The sequence below is a fragment of the Python bivittatus genome, unplaced genomic scaffold, assembly GCF_059951505.1.
Source record: "Python bivittatus isolate LINGU-HERP-01145 unplaced genomic scaffold, Pbiv_v1 ctg000480_np1212, whole genome shotgun sequence".
Classification (NCBI taxonomy): Eukaryota; Metazoa; Chordata; class Lepidosauria; order Squamata; family Pythonidae; genus Python; species Python bivittatus.
Window position 1 is genome coordinate 56,599,012 of NW_028277075.1, and position 16,642 is coordinate 56,615,653.

At 39.9% G+C, this 16,642-nt stretch overlaps 1 protein-coding gene across 2 annotated transcripts in view; it reads right to left on the reverse strand.

Annotated features, from left to right (window-relative positions):
- The window catches only part of TUB (TUB bipartite transcription factor), a 97,554-nt gene extending 81,333 nt beyond the window's left edge, over nucleotides 1-16,221 (reverse strand). For both annotated transcript variants that reach the window (XM_088145982.1, XM_088145981.1), the window contains exon 1: nucleotides 15,624-16,221. In XM_088145982.1, the coding sequence (XP_088002108.1) occupies nucleotides 15,624-15,661 (38 nt within the window). In that variant the 5' untranslated portion in view covers nucleotides 15,662-16,221. The remainder of the gene's footprint in view (nucleotides 1-15,623) is intronic.
- Nucleotides 16,222-16,642: the final 421 nt, after the last annotated feature.

The window sequence follows — 16,642 nt, forward strand, 5'->3', positions numbered from 1 at the left end:
CATCTCAATTTTTTTTTTTCAAAAGAAAACTGGCAAGAGGTTTTGAGACCATCATTGCCTTTTTTCATTGAAAACACAAAGGCTGAACAAATGTGCTAGCTATTTTGAAAGTATTAACTTATCAGAGTTGAATGGAAATAGTCTAAGAACTAGATACATGCTACAATGCATTTGTCAAATGATACAGTATTGGATTTTATTTATCTTTATGTCTAATTTTAGAACCCAGCTTCAAAAGGCATGTTTTTCCTATTTAGTATTAGAATAAGGTATTATATTTAAACAACCACACAAATTTTATTATAATAATGTTTGTTTACTGCTGAGTTAGAGTAAGCAAATTTTCTATATAATGTAAATTTATTTATTGTAATCCCAGTATGAATCAGAGATTCACTGTCAAATTCTACAGGCTCCTTCTGAATAGGATAATTTTTTTATTTCAACTAGCCATTTTTATGCTAATCTTCAGAGCAGGAATTAGTTTCTAAGACTCCATTTGCAATTCCAGAATTCAGTCACAGAACATATGAAGCAGTACATATACAGCCTTTTTCCATTCCTTTAAATAAAATAAGATATGGAATTAATTCAGGGAGACTCAAACTCTGACTTTTTTTAAAGATGACACTATCTTAAAACTCCAAATGACACATATCCATTGTTGGTTTTTAAAAAATATGACTTTTCCTTCCCCATCTCTCCATAACTATTGTTCTAAGAACATTTTGTTGGAAATAATTGCTCTGCTTATTCAGAAGTAGACCCTGCTAATGACTGAAATTATGCAACAAACACAGCAAAAGATAGATGCTTTGTCTCTCTGAGCCATAAAAGTCACTTAAGTTTTAAAATGCCACAGTTATGATGTTACGGTGGTGATGATGGATGTAACCAAAATTATTTTTTTCAGAATGAAAACAAAATGATGATGATTAATGTCACCTTGTTATATGTAAAAGGTGTGATGAAATTACCATGAACATTTGCTTAACTGATTTTATTTATTTATTTATTCAATTTGTATAGCCGCCCATCTCAAACAAGTGACTCTGGGTGGTGAACGATCATAAAATCAATTAAACCAATTAAAAACCCAATGCAAAAAGCATATAAATACATATAGCAGCCGAGAAATATTATAATCCTTGGATGTTAACCAGGAAATGGGGCCTTTCACACACTTGAAACCCCAGCCCAGGCACATAACCAGGTCATCAAGGCCTTACAAAAGGCCAACAGAATCAGGGCCATCCTAATCTCAAGAGGGAGGATGTTCCAGAAGGCACATGCTACAGCACAGAAGACAGGTCTCCTGATTCCTACCAGCCAACATTCCTTGGCTGAAGGGACCCATAACATGCCCCACCTGCCAGACTGGATGGGATGGGTAGAAACAACTGGGAGAAGACAGTTCCTTGGGTAACCCAGTCGCAAGCCATGAAGGGCTTTAAAGGTGACAACCAGCATCTTGAATTGCACCCAGAAACACACTGGCAACCAATGCAGCCCACAAAGCAGTGGTGTTACATGTGCCAAGTAACTGACACAATTTACAACCCATGCAGCTGCATTCTGCACTAGCTGAAGCTTCTGAATTCTCTTCAAGGGCAGCCCCATGTAGAGCGTCTTACAGTAGTCCAGATGGGAGGTCATGAGGGCATGAATGACAGTGCACAGAGCCTCCTAGTCCAGGAATGGGTGCAACTGGCGCACAACTCGAAGGTGTGCAAAGGCCCTCTTAGCCAGGGGTACCACCTGCTCTTCCAGTAGGAGCTGTGAGTTCAAGAGAACCCCCAGATTGTATACCAGGCCTGTCTGAGGCAGTGCCACCCCATCCAGGACCAGAGGAGGAAAAACCTTGACACCGGAAGGCCCAAGCACCCAAAGCCACCCAGTCTTGCTTGGGTTGAGCAGAAGCCCATTGCACCCCATCCAGGCTCCTGAAGCCTCCAGGCACTGGGACAGGACATCCACAGCATCACTCAGGCAGCCTAGGTGGAGATATAAACCTGGGTATCATCAGCATACTGATGATACCTTACCCCAAACCATCAGATCACCTCACCCAGCGGCCTCATGTAGATGTTAAATAAGAGGGGAGAGAGCACTAACCCCTGCGGTACCCCACAAAGTAGGAGCCATGGGGTGAACCTTTCCCCATCAACACCAACTAGAACTGATCCCAGAGGAAGGAGGAGAGCCAGCACAACACAGGGCCGCCCACCCCCAACTCCTGAAGCCAGAGAACTGGAGGCTCACCAGGGAGTGATCTGACCATGACAGGGGGGAAACCAATATCTCCCCCAAATTCAGGACACTCTGCCACTGCTCTGGCAGAAAAACCAGGTCAGGCATATAACCACTATTATGCATTGGGCCCTCGATGACTTGGGACAGGCACATGGCTGTCGTGGTGGCCATGAACTCCCAAGCGATCCCCAACCCCAACCCCAGAGAAGGCAAGTTGAAGTCCCCCTGAACCATAAGCCTGGGGAGCTCCACCGCCACCTCTACCTCCACCTGATGTACTGACATGGTTAACTGATTACAGTGTTTGGTGTGCTCTTTGATCAGGAAGTATTCCTACATCATTTCCAAAGCTATCCTTCCACTTTGAGCTATCATAGCTTTCTTCAACATGCTTTCCTTGGAAGCCATGCGTGTACCTAATGCTATCATCCCTTATGTAGCATGCATAATTGGACAGGGTAACAACATAGAACTTGGGGACATTCTGGACCAGTTCAGTCCAAATAGTAGAAGCTGTGATGACAATTTCATACCAGGAACTTTGTTTACACAGGGAGTCACGGGTGTTGCTGGGACTATTTTCCCCAAGAAGAGTCAAGCAGCAGGAGGAAGATGGATTGCAGCCTAAGTTAAACTTGGCAATAAAATAGATCTGGCTGATGTCTCTGTCAAATACTGAAGAGAAAAGGTATTTTTATAAATACAGATTTATACACTTTCTAAGAAATTAAAATGTTATGTATTTGTAAATATACATAATTCAATGAAATTACTAAAACCCAGTTGATTAACCAACTAAAACCCAGTTGATTAACCAACTTTTTAAATTTAAAGCACAGAAAGAAGTTTGTATCAGACTCCCCCAATGTGATTCAGATACTTCTGTTTTGACAATTCCACTCAATCTACTACAAAAACACATTATGCTTCAATAGCAGTGTGCTTGGCATGTTTTAAACATGTTTCTTTGAATAAAAATACAAGTTTTCCTTAGTATTGTGTAACTCACTGAATACAAGACAAGCTGCAACAGAAAAGGTGTCCTTCTGGGTCTCACTAGATGAAAGGGCTTCCCTTTATCTTTTCAATAACAATCATGTGAGTTAGCTTGGGCTCAGAGAGGCTGACTGGCCCAGAGTAATTAAGGGAGCTCTTTGGCCAAGTGAAGACTTGAACATGAATCCCATCAATCTATATTCAATATCTTAATCATTATGCTAAACTTTGTTCCCAAAGCAGCATAGCATATCCTCAGCAATGTGTGCCAACTCCAAAAACAGATAAAATAACAAACATCAATGAACAGAATAAAAAATAAATAGTAGCAATGAATTTGAATATACCCAAAGCAATTAGAGCAAACAGTTACAAATAAACTACTATCAAGTGCTTCAAATAACTCAAGGAATCCCAGATGATAATTTCCTGGTTCCAACTGTGATCATGAAAGCTGTACTAAGGGTGGCAGTGATTGCAAAGCACAAGCTCATTAAAATAGCTAAGAATGAAATCATTGTACAGTTGCTTCACAACTTCAACTGCCTTGAAAGCTTTAGTGACATCAATAGGTCAACAGAAATGTCTAAAGTCTGTAATGTATACAGTCCTGAGAAACCAAATCTTTGGGAAAACAATGGGACTTATAGTCCAATGCTATATCTGCCTACCTAGCAGTAAATTTTCTTGACTTTAATGAACCTTACTTTCATATATAGGACAGATGCTCTAAGCAACTGATTTCTGCACAATAACTCCTTATTTCATCAGGGAATATAAAAGCCTGGTCTATTTCTGTTATGTTTAGTGAGGAGGAAATATCCAATCTTCAACTGCTAAACTTATTTCCATTGATATTAAGTCCATTGATTTGAATAATATTTACTGCTACAAAAATGTGTTATGATCAGATCCTGGGACATATTTCTAAGCCTACTCTTGAAAACTGCCAAGAGGTAATAGAGAAAATAATGACAGCCCTTCTAAGTAATATGCAGCCTATAATGTAGAGATGGAGAAGTCTCATCCTTCACAGTATATAAACAAACAATATGCCTAAATAATGACTTAACTCCTTTATGCCTTCAGAAAACATGCCTGAACACCAAGCAGGAATTTTACAGGGCAAGAAGGATATTTCATCATTTAAATGCTTACTGAAATAATAATGTTGCAGCATTTTTTTTGATAGATTGAAGAAAAGACATCCACAGATTATTTATAAATACTACCAGTTATAATCATGTGTTCCTAGCACTGTGGGAAGCTAATAATATGGTGTTTATTTTCCCAAATGGTACTGTTTATGTAACCAAAGTAAGATTTTCTGCTATTTGTAACCAAATCCCATAGCTTAATTCTTTGGTTGTGCTTTACAAATGACTACATATCATTACATATTCCCAGAGTTTTCTGTGAATAAGATGCTGGTGTTTACCATGACAGGTCACGCATAATGGCAGGACACAATCACACATGTCAAATTAGGGTATTCTTCCCTCTGAAGGTTCAGTCTCTACAAATAGCAACTCGAATCTTCAGCTATTCATTCTCGTTGGAATCAAGAGAACCACATGCTGTGAATGTCTTTTTTTTTAAAGCTATACTGTTATTCAAAAACAATATGATACAAGGTGAAATAGTGGCACACATGTTCCATGAAGCTGGTACAAAAATCTCAGGTATTTTGGCTGATTTTATTATTTTATTCATTATTATTTTAAAATGTAATTTCCCTTTTTCAAATAGATTTCAGGATGCTATACAGAATAAACCAAAATGATAAACTATTGTAATTTTATTTTAAAATATTGCAGTTTTTGTGAATAAACTTGTTAGCTATTACAAGATTTTGTCCTTTTAGTTTTTTAATTAGTGGACACCTGTGCCTTCAGGCAATAATAAATGGCATCACGATCAACAAAGGTTGCCAGCTCTAGGCTGAAAGTAATTAGGTGAAAGCCAGTCCAACAGGCAAGTACAATTGTCCAAGCATCAGGTAAGGATAATTAATCAGCTCAATTTCAGAGGGAAACTCCAGAGGCAGGTACTCAGTATGAAAGGCTAAAGTAGATAGGGGATCAGATACACACCAGGCCAAATCAAAGATATTCCTTCAATGCTGATCTGATGTCAGCCCTTCAAGGTAGATCATACTGGGAAACCAAAGTCATGCAAGCCAATACTACTTTTATTATAAGGTTATGGTAACAGAAAGTCTTGGAAAAGATATTCAGATGTTGGGATGTATCTATGCCTACAAAGATCAGAATCATGCAAGCCATGGTATTTCCTGTGACACTCTATGGAAGTGAAAGTTGGACTTTGAAGAAGCAGAATAGGAAGAGTATTGACACCTTGAACTTTGGTGTAGTAGAAGACTCTTGCGAATACCGTGGAAAGCCAAGAAAACAAACCAATAGATCATCAGGCAAATCAATCCAGAATTCTCACTAGAGGTATAAATAACCAGACTCAAATTATGCTACTTCAGACATATTTTGCAAAGACCTAGCTCTCTGGAAAAGGTTCTAATGCTGGGAAAAGTGGAAGGAAAGAAAAGAAGAGGATGACCAGCAGCAAGGTGGATGCACTGAGTTACAATGGCTGTGAGTGCACTGTTGGAAAACCTGAAAGACCAGGTGAGGGATAGATCATCATGAAGAAAATCTATCGATGTGGTCATTAAGAGTCAAAAATTACATGAGGGCACATATCAACAAATCAATATATTAACAGAATCTTGCAAGTCTGAATGTGCTTCTGTCCTCCTTCCCTTTATCTTCATGAGAACTAGGCCTTTGTGAGAACTAGGGAGGGTCCTGTCTGAGACATTTTCTCAAGTTACACTTCTGTCCTGGACTCAAGTTTCTTTTATCTGACCGTTGTCTTGGTAGAGCTCTTCCTCCTATCCCTCAAGGTCATTCCTTCTTCCTATTACAACTGCCAGCAGTTTCATCCAGACTCAGGCGCTAGTCTCTATCAGTTAACTGTCTTATTCTTGTGAATAAGGTCTTCCTTCCAGGTAGGGTGCATACAGTTTAATAATTCTTCCCTACAACTTAGCACTTGTGCCAACCCTCTAAATCTGAACCTTCAACCACCTTCCATAACAAAAAACAGATGCCACCTTCTTCTACAGCTCCCAGAAAACTGATCTCCTTGCTCTGTCCCTTGATGAGTCTGGTTTACTGGGTTCCTGAGGCTTTGATTCTTCCTCAGGGAGGAAATGTTAAGCAGTGGTTAAGATGTTACGATAGGACAAGAGGAGCCATAGTCAAGTCCATCCTCAGCAACTAAAGCTCACTGGGTAATCTTGGGCCAGTCACTGTCAGTTAGGGTTGATCCACACTGCCTTGGTTCAAGAGTGAACTACCTATTATTTGGAGATGGCAGGAACATATTATGTTACCTTCAGTGCACTCCCAAACTACTAGAAAGGTCCCTTCCCCCTGAGTTTTCTTGCTCTACCTCAAAAGTAGTGTTTTTCCCCTTCCACTGGTGCAAGCAAGGCCGATCCACCCATTGCACTTCATTCTGCCTTACACAAATACCTTTGTTTTAACTGGCTGGCTATGCTTTACCTGGCATGCCGTCCCCCCCCCCCCGCCTTTAATACTGGGCTGCTATTGTACCTGCCATGATTTTACAGTTTTATTTTGTTTTCGTGGTTCAGTAGTGGAACAGTGAAATGCTGGACATTTTTTGTTTGTTTTCTTTAACAGGTTTAGCAGAAGAATGGTGAAATGTTGGCCTGCTTTCTTTTAACTGTACAAAATTGGCAAAGAATTTTGCCAAGTTTTTTCTTCTAAACCAAGTGACTGGAAAACTGTAAAATGGTTATTTTAAAAAAAAAATCAGATTCAGCAGATGAAATTATTGTGGGCCTGTCTGATGAGTTAGACTCTGAACTGGAGGAGCAGGGCTTGACAACTCAGGGGCCAGCAGCCCCTCAGATATTTGCAGATGAGGCTCAGAAAGAGCAAGATCTTCTACAGGATGAACCTGCAGTTCTGGAGCAGTCAGGTAATCAGCAGAAGCCCACCAACAGGCTGAGCCTACAGCTTCAGACACTGAGCAGGAAAAGGTCCTGAGCCCTTGCACAAGATTGTGTGAGTACAACAGAGATGTTCAGTGACAGTCCTCCAAAGAAAGAGATATGACTCAGGAAAATAGGCATGCCTGAGTCAGTACTGTAAAAGAAAGGCTTGGGAGTCAAACTTATGTTGGCAAACAACTTTCCAACCTTGGACCTGTCTTCCTGAATGTGTGTGCAATTTCTGATCCCCTGGCCAACCTCTGGACAAGCCAGGCTACATTCAGCTCTGATGACTGGATCTTGGATTTGTCCACACAAAACTTCAGCTTCTGAGGTAAGTTTGCTTGTTTTTCCTGAACTCTGGTCTTCCTGCACTGTGGTGAGATTTATAGTCACTGTCAAGACCACCGATCTATGTCTGACCTCCTGCACTTGTAGTTACTGGAACAGAACAGAAATGTTGGCCATTTCTTTGCTGTTGTTTTTTAACTGAGTGAAATTGACAAGAGTTCTGCCAAGTTTCCCCTTCTAGTCCAAGTGACTGGAAGAACCTTAAAAGAGGTGCAGATAGAAAGAAAAGCAACTGGGGCTTCCTTTCCTGGCATGGGTGGAAGGGGAAAAGAAGGAGGGGAATTCACCCATCTAAGCCTTGTTAACTGTAGTCAGACAGAATTCTTACTGATTCTGTGGCCAAAGGGGATGAAGGGTCTGAAATCTGGAAAAGGACTTTTAAAACCAACTTCATTTCTAGCCAGTTTACAAAGAGCAGACAAGCAGCTAAATGCTGCAGTGCAGAAGAGCCCTTAGCCCAAACTATCTCACAGGGTTGCTGTGTGGAAAATACTGGCAGCAGGACTGCTTATGTATGCTATCTTGAATTCCTGGGGAAAAGACAGGATATGCAGTATATCTAATACATAAACTAACACATTTCTCAGTTTTCTTCATTTGCTTTCATTTGGGAGGGGGGAAAGGGGCCTATTGCCCCGTAGCAATAAGTTATAGAAAGAAGGTAAAGACTGATAGAGGACACAGAGGGATCATGACAGAATCAACATCCTTAGGGGAAGTACCTGTATCATTATGAGTCTATACTCCTCAATCTGAGAAAGAACATCTCATATTTTTAAATAAACATGCATAACATCATCAACAGGACAGCTTTGTTCAAAGTTAATTAAGTCTTTAGGGTGGAATTCAGAATTAGATGAGGAAATGTCTAATTGTGAAAATGGACTTGCCGTCTCTTTCTGTGACCACCCCATGCCCATCTGCAGGTCTGCAATCTTTTTTCTTCTTTCTTTAATTATTATAACTATGATTATTAATTTTGAAGTTATTGCATTAATTCTATTGACATGTATGTATACTGTCCCTTTGTTAGTTTACTATATTAAATGTTATTTTAAAAACTCTACTCTAGAAGGTTGGAGGACCTTCTGGGGCACATTTTAAGGACACCCATGAGGAAAGGGGATTGTAGGGGAACAGGAAATCATCCCACTCTCTTTCTACAAGGAGAAGGTACTGAACACCAAGAGAGTATATGGATGTTCTGAGGCCAGATTAGGTGAGCAGAATACATGGGATTGTTTGCTGTTTACAAGCCAGATATTAAGGCCATTTTATGTACAAAACATTGTCTTTAAAAAATCCACATTCCACAATACCGTTTAAGAAAATGAGCAGAGAAGTCAGACTTACATCTCCAGCATAAACTACACTGCTGCTACACTACATCATTCCTATCACAAAAAAATAATTCCCCTAATGTTAAAAATACTTCACTTTCATTAACTGCATATAAGCTAAGCTACTATTGCAGTTGGGAACAGAGCAAGGCCCAAGAGCAGGCATGGGAATGAAAAGTTCATGAGAGACAGATCCAAAGTAGGGATGTTATGAGTAAATCTAATGGATACGCTTTCCATATGTAAATCTCACAATTCTTACAGCAGTTCTGGTTTCAGTGCTAAAACTGACTTGGAAGATGTGTGCATATTTATGAGAAGTGCTTAAGTGCTTTTATTTTTTTTTCTTTGGCAAGCCTGAGCAAATCCATCCATCTCACTGAACTTAATCAGTTGGGACTTTCCTTCTTTAATAGCTAAGTAACAAAGAAAAACGGCAACTAAAGATTAGATCAGGAATTTCTAATACCTAGAAATTGATTTCAGCGTGCTATATTCAGATTTTCTTTAGTCATCCATTCTTATTTTAATAATTACTTAATTGTATAATACAATGCCATGAATTCAGCAAAGCATGAGGAAACTTTGACATAATGAAATCTTTTTTTTATACAATTAGTATAATAAGAATGCTACCATATTATGTCAGGCCAGGAAATTCCCTTTTCTCCACATGTATTTACTTAATAACAATTATGTTTTTGTTAGGTGTAGGAGATGCTTACCTAAATGAGAATTAATGGAAATTTAAACTGATATATAATGCAGCCACTGTAACACTTCTGGGAGGACGCATTCAAGCATATAACAATGGTCTGATAATCTAAAAGTTAAGTGGGGTGGAACTGGTTAATAGTTCGATGGGAGATCACCAAGGCTGATGGCTAGGCTGGGCAGACAGAATCTGGAAGAAGGCAGCAGCAAACCACTTCCATACCATTGCCTGGAAATCTACAAGGATGTATTCATGAATCCATTGCTTGGTCATGCTCAGTTATGACTGCATAAACGAGCAGGAGCATGGTAGTTAAACTGAATTAATACAAACAAAAACTCATTCTACAGAGTGCAGAAATACTATTAATAGATACTGGGAAAAGATAGTGCCTCTGCTCCACTCAGCTCTGTCTGCACTACAGGTCACTGCGTTCTTCCTTGAATTGTTGATGGTGCAAGAGACTTTTATTTTTCAGGCTCTGTGCACTTTTAATCCACCAAATTTTAAATTGGTGGTGTATCTTAATACCCTGTTGTACTTGTTCCTTAAAGATTTTACACGGCTATTTATTTCATTCTACTCTTTAATATGATTTGATGTTTTATTGCTATAAGAAGTCCAAAGATCTGGCCAGCTTACAATACCTACAATTGAATAGTAGGATAGTCACAACAGAAATGTGTAACTGGAAACACCATTCCAACTTATAGGATAACTAGAAAAAATATTTTGAACAATGTTATTCTATAGAAGATCACTTACAGCAATATCTAATATCATTTTAGATATGCTAAAATGCTACATTAGATGTCACACGGTGGCTTGTCCCATTTCATGACATGCTTGCCTAGTTTCACAGGATGTCCTGCAAAATTAGCAAAGCTATAATGAGTAACTTAAACAATGAAGAACAGATCCATGTACTTTTTTCACTTCCACTTTCTTCTACTTTTTCCCATTTCTCAGTAAGGTTTAATATTACATATGTATGCTATTTTATGTACTACCATCTGCAGCCATGAACTGTGTTGAATGTTACTAATCAGACTGATGGATAATTTTCTTCATGCCCAGCACACACATGGAGAACATATCACTTTATATTTCTAGCAGACACCCCCCACAGGATTTCTATATGCCTAATGTTCCATACTATATAGTGCAAACAATTTTAGATATGCAAAAATAATCAAAACAACTGCATCTGTCCAGGCATCATGAAACCAGAGGTGCAATTCTCCCTTCAGTGCTCTTCTGGAAGGAATTCTGCACTATCAGCACAACGGTTCTGATTCAAACCATGTTTGAGGCTGTGCGAAAACAAATATAATGTGCAAATACAAATACAGTATGTTAATGCAGATGATGTAAACTATTAAAATGAGCTGACCAAGTATGTTAGCTTCTGGAGACCTCAAATTATCCATATCAATATAAATCACACAAGAAGTAAAGACAGCTAACAAATATTTTGAGGTGCTGATATTCCTTCTGTGTGACCCATTTATCATGTCTTCAAACTCAGCTATGGATGCCTATTTAGAGAACTGAACACTCTTAAGAATAGGAGCCTATTCTCACAATCCATATATATTGGCATGGAGGTGTTACCCACATGGACCACTTGCCCATCCATTTTGCTAACAGGAGCCACAAGAGAGTAAGTGCAGCTGATCCATTCTGGTTGACCACATTTCTGTTTTTAACTAAATATTTCCAGAGATATATTTTGAACTTTAGGAGCTGGACCACAGCATATGCACTGGCCTGGATCTAAAGATCCGCCAGTTTAGCTACGTTAAAGATTTAAGGAAGCTAACAGAGCATACTAAGTATGGAAACACTTATTTTGTTTGAATGGCAAAGCCCAATATACACTGCTTTTGAAATTCCTGTAAAGACATTTCCTGTGAGGCACAGTGAAAATGGAAGATGCTGTTGAAGAAACAAAAGCCCCACCCTAACTTTGACTGTGCAGAACTCGGTTTTACAATTATTTTTTTAAATCCCGTTTCATTTCAACACTTATAGAACATAATGTATTGAACTATCCCTTGGAATTTTGCCTTTAATCAATTATAATTAAAGAAGGAAACATTTCTCATGGGTTCAGATTATAATTAGCATGATTATTCAGAATCCAATGCATTAAAGTTACCACAGGAGATAATATTCTGGGAAGGAAAGAAGGAAGAGATTAAGAACCACAATTTAGGCTATTCAAGCACACAAAACAGGGAGCAGAAAAAGGTTACCCTGAAGGGAGATGATAAAAATTTATTACCTTCTTTGTTCATAGTCCAAAGCCCTCTGCAAAACTGTGACTGCTAAAGTGATAGCATAGGGGGTTATTTCTCTCTTGCTACTATCTTTCAGCAAATCTTTAGGATGACAGACAGATTTGAGTTCTTTGTTCTCTAACTGATCTACATCTACTAGAAAATACTTTCAATGGTACTGTATTCTTAGTATTCTCAGATATAGTATAGTTACTGTTATACTGTCAATTCACAGGGATGTTTCTACAAAACCTTTTTTCCAGACAGATCAAGGTAGTATACAGTTTAGAGGTTCTAGTTGATATCCTATTAAACTCTGACCAGATAATACCGTCTTAGTTTCAGAAAGGCTGTTGCATCATTTGCCTTCTGATTATGTCCTAAGCCTTCTGTGTTAGAACTAAAATTGCCTCTCTCTTTTAAAAATACAGCATGTTACAATCTTTGCTTCCAAAATACTGTATACAGTTTATTTTTACTCCATGCTGAGAATCAATTTGTCCACTTTGCATATAGAGTACATTCTTTCTCTGTGGGAGATAAAAACACTGACTAGAATAGCTATAAACATACTCATAAGATTTGAAAAAAATATCTTCTCTAAGATTCTGGGCAAAGAAATATGTGCTATTTTAAATGCTTTATGAGAAAAAAAAAGTGTTCTTAATAATTGTGATTCACCCTTTAAAAATGTTACACATAGACCAGAGCAAGAAAAATCAGTTACAGATAAAAAATACATCTCTAGGTACTTCTGCAAAGAAGCCATTACAGTAGAAAAAACTAACAATGAACCATCCAGCCACAGGACAAATCTAATTTAGAATATATTTACTTTCCATCACTACTTATTTAGTTTTATTTTTTTCTTTTAATTCAAACATGTTTTTACAACAAAGAAGAATATTAAAAGTTAATCAGAACAGCAGCACCCATAACAAGAAAACATAAAACAGCAACAACCACAAACAACTGCAGGTTAAAACTAACCGAGCCTACCATGTTGTGTAAATACAGTTGCTAGATTTGTAACTGATCTGGTTAAGTATGATGTGTGAACACAGTCACTGAATAACATTCCATCATATAACCATATAACCTTGACCCAGGCTTTAAAGAGAAAAGGCAGAAACTTGACACAAGCCTGAACCTAGGCTGATAATTGTGAAGTTCTTCCAGCACTTAACACTGCTAGTTTGATAGCTGCATTTTGGACCAATTTTCCAAAATGCCTCTGGGGTCAGCTTCAATCTGTGTCTAATGAAAAGAAATTACTCCAGCAGCTACATAAAAAAATAATAAAGAAAACACAGGAAAATATTATACCAGTTAGTTTAAACAGCAGATATTTAATCTTCACTAGTTATGTAGTTCAGATACAGTATTTTTCTTCTGACAATATCTAGAGCAGTCACAATTTACTGACAAAGCATAAGTTCCATCATCTATGTATCAGAGGAAATAAAATTCAGTGGTCTCCTTCAATTTAGAAATTTAGTAATGCAATCTAGCTCTGTTGTAAAGGCTGAGAAACATGGCTGAAAACTGCATAAAATCTGCAAGCCAGATGTTGACCACCCTCATTTGTAAAAAGCACCAATTTAGGAAAAACCACCCCCAACTTGGTTCTTATCAATTAGCATGGACGGTGGCCATGCTGTACTCAGAATTATGGATGCAAAGTTGGGGAGGGGTAAAATTGTTTAAGTTAATAAAGTTATTTTATGTCTATCAAGTCTTGAACTTTTTACAAACTCCAAACTTCTACTGAATTTCTAGCATGAACAGAAACCTACTTCCTCTTATCATCTTTTTTGTTACAGCAACTTTGCAACAAGTTACACAATGCAATCTAGTTTATGCCACATTATTCGTTTTTTCCCTGCCTCATTAAGAGGTTTGATAAGCAAGGGGATATAGCCCTCCGTGACAAGCACCGCTCTTCACTTTTTCGAGATACACATGCATATACGCTTTCTCAGAAAAAGAACTAGCTGAGGCTTTGGTAGCTTATAGCAACCAAGGAACCAATGACAGACAACAGCAGCTGATGCTGCCATGGCAATTCCTGCTCTTCACAACGGCAGCAAGAATGGTGGCAGAAGGATTCGACTGCCAGTATGCTATAGAATGATAGGAGCCCAAGCAAAGCAAGTCAGCAGAGAGAGAGGAAGAATGGGGGTATCTTATGTAAGAAGATACTTGTTCACCCACTCCCAAAGCAACTAATCAACAAACACTAGAGAGGGAAAAAATTCTAGCTGCTTATCTCTAAGCAAGGCCTTTTTATTTTTTGTTTTTATCTCAAGGTATATTTTATTTGATAGGATCATTGTTGCTGATCCTCTTAATCCAATAAAGGTAATTCACTGAAAAAAACATTTCCAGTATGGAAAGCGAGATTCCTGAGATAAGTTCCAAAGAAGTACAACTGCCAATCTTACCCTGTGACTGGAACTTGAGTCTATACCACAAGTTTTCTTTGGAATACTTCACACCTAAATAATTCTTTGTAGGTAACTGCATGAGAGCTATATGCATTTGTTATATAAGATCTGTGTTTAGGACAAGGGATCTATGCATATACTCTCTGTGACAAATTATTCCCAGGTTCATCAATTTCCTACATAGAAAGAATTTAAGTTTAGAAATCAGTCTCTGAGAAAACACTGAAGAACAGAAGTGAATTTCAGATACAAGGCAGTTGTTGACCCATGTAATTCACTGACAATAACAGAAGTCAAGGATCTTGAATTACCATCAAGACTGACCCGCAAAAGTCCTCTACTCTTGAGGTCAGCAGATATCATTTAAATTAAAGAAAATAAGATTTCATAGCTGTCATGAATGTTGAAACGACACTAGAAATTATCTAAGATGTCATAAAAATTTCCAGAATGAAAGTGAACGAGGGGAAGAAGCATGAAAATAGAATGGATGCGAATGATAATAGAGCTGCATGAAATATTACACTGGCCCGATACAGATTCACTCCTGTTACTATCTGAAGCGAAACTGGGACAATAACAGGATATGAGGATATCCACACCACGATCTAACCCACCGAAATAAATCTAGAACACATTACAAAAGAATCACCCTGTGGCAATCACACAAAGCAGTAACAGAATTGGCTGCATCTTTCAGTGCTGAAAACAAAGAGGTCTTCAGACCTTCCAAGGACTCTGAAATGTATAATGCCTTAAAAATAGTTACAGATGTCTTGAGTGTGCTATTATTAGTGTCTTAAAGGATACAGTTTCAAAAATGCAATGCCCACATCTGCAGCCTCTTCAAAATGAAGCAAACTGCTTGTAAAACATGTTTTTATACTTGCCACGTTCATTCATGAAAACTGGTTTCCTACAGTGAGAGGGTATGTTCTTAGTCATCACTATATTCAACTTGGTGCTCTGTTCCTCACCTCCCAGAACTATGTTTATTTAATCCTTTAAAAGAATTTTAAAAGCCCTTTCCTTACTGCCTCATTTAATTAGGGTTTTGGGTTTTTTTAGCATTAAATAAAAACTTCGGCGAAGATGACATGCTTGCCTACAGCACTCTTACTGGCCCCTTTGGAAACCACGCACAGAAGGGGGAAGGTAGCACAGAGAAGCCGTAGCCCAATCTGGCGCCTTTGGAAGTACCTGTAAGGGATCCAGTCCGCTTGATGCTTTGAAGTCATCGCTCGGCGAAGGAGCTAACAACGGCGGCACGGAGAGCCCCGGTGGCCGGAACGGCAGGAAAGGAAACGGCCGCCGATCCCCTGGTCGCAGCCCCGCACCGAGCAGGACAGCATCCTCTGCCCGGCCTGCGAAGCAGAGCCACCGAAGACGGCGGCAAGAACATGGGGAGGAGTTAACCAAGCCACTCTACAGCAGCCGCGGCGGCGGCGGCATCTTCTCCGGAAGGGTCACGCGGAGGCAGGGAGGGAGCCGGGACGCTCCCGGCCGCTGTCCCTTCGCGCTGCAGCGGGGCCGAGAGACAACTTGCTCGGAAGGGACCGGCTCCGGGTGGAAAAGCAAGAGGAGGAGGAGGAGGAGGAGGAGGAGGAGGAGGAAGGAGAAGCAGCGGAGGGGCGAGAGAGAAGAAAAGCGGTGGCCGCGACTACTCCTCAGCCCGTTTCTTTGCTGTGGTTCCCTTTCTTTATCCGAGCCTCGCCTATCCGAGCCCGCCGTCCTCCCCGGGGCCGAAGAGACGCCGTTGCCCCAGTAGCGGCAAGGAATGGCCACTGCACTGACCCAGCTGGGCCGGCCCTCCTCTCACCCGCCGCCCTTCCCCAGCCAATCGTCGCGGCCCGCTGGTGCCCCCCTGCCCCGGCCGTCTGCGTGGCTAAGGGAGGATTCACAGGCGGCGCGCGCGCTCGGCCTCGCTGTGGCTCCCTTGATGTGCCGAGCCCGGGGGCGAAGCGGCAGCCGCCTCGCGCTGGGAGGTTTCTGAGGGACGGAGGGGAAGCCAAGCTCGGCTGGAAGGGGGAGACGAGGGAGCGGCTGAGCTGGGATGGGTTGGGAATGGCGCGCGCCTGAGCACTTGAGTGCGCGCGTGCGCGCCACAGGATTAAAAAAAAAAAATGCCTAGCAGACAAGGTGATTTAAAACTGCATAAACTCTTCGGACTCAGAACAGACTCACGCATCACGAGAACTTATCCCACAACAAATTATCTG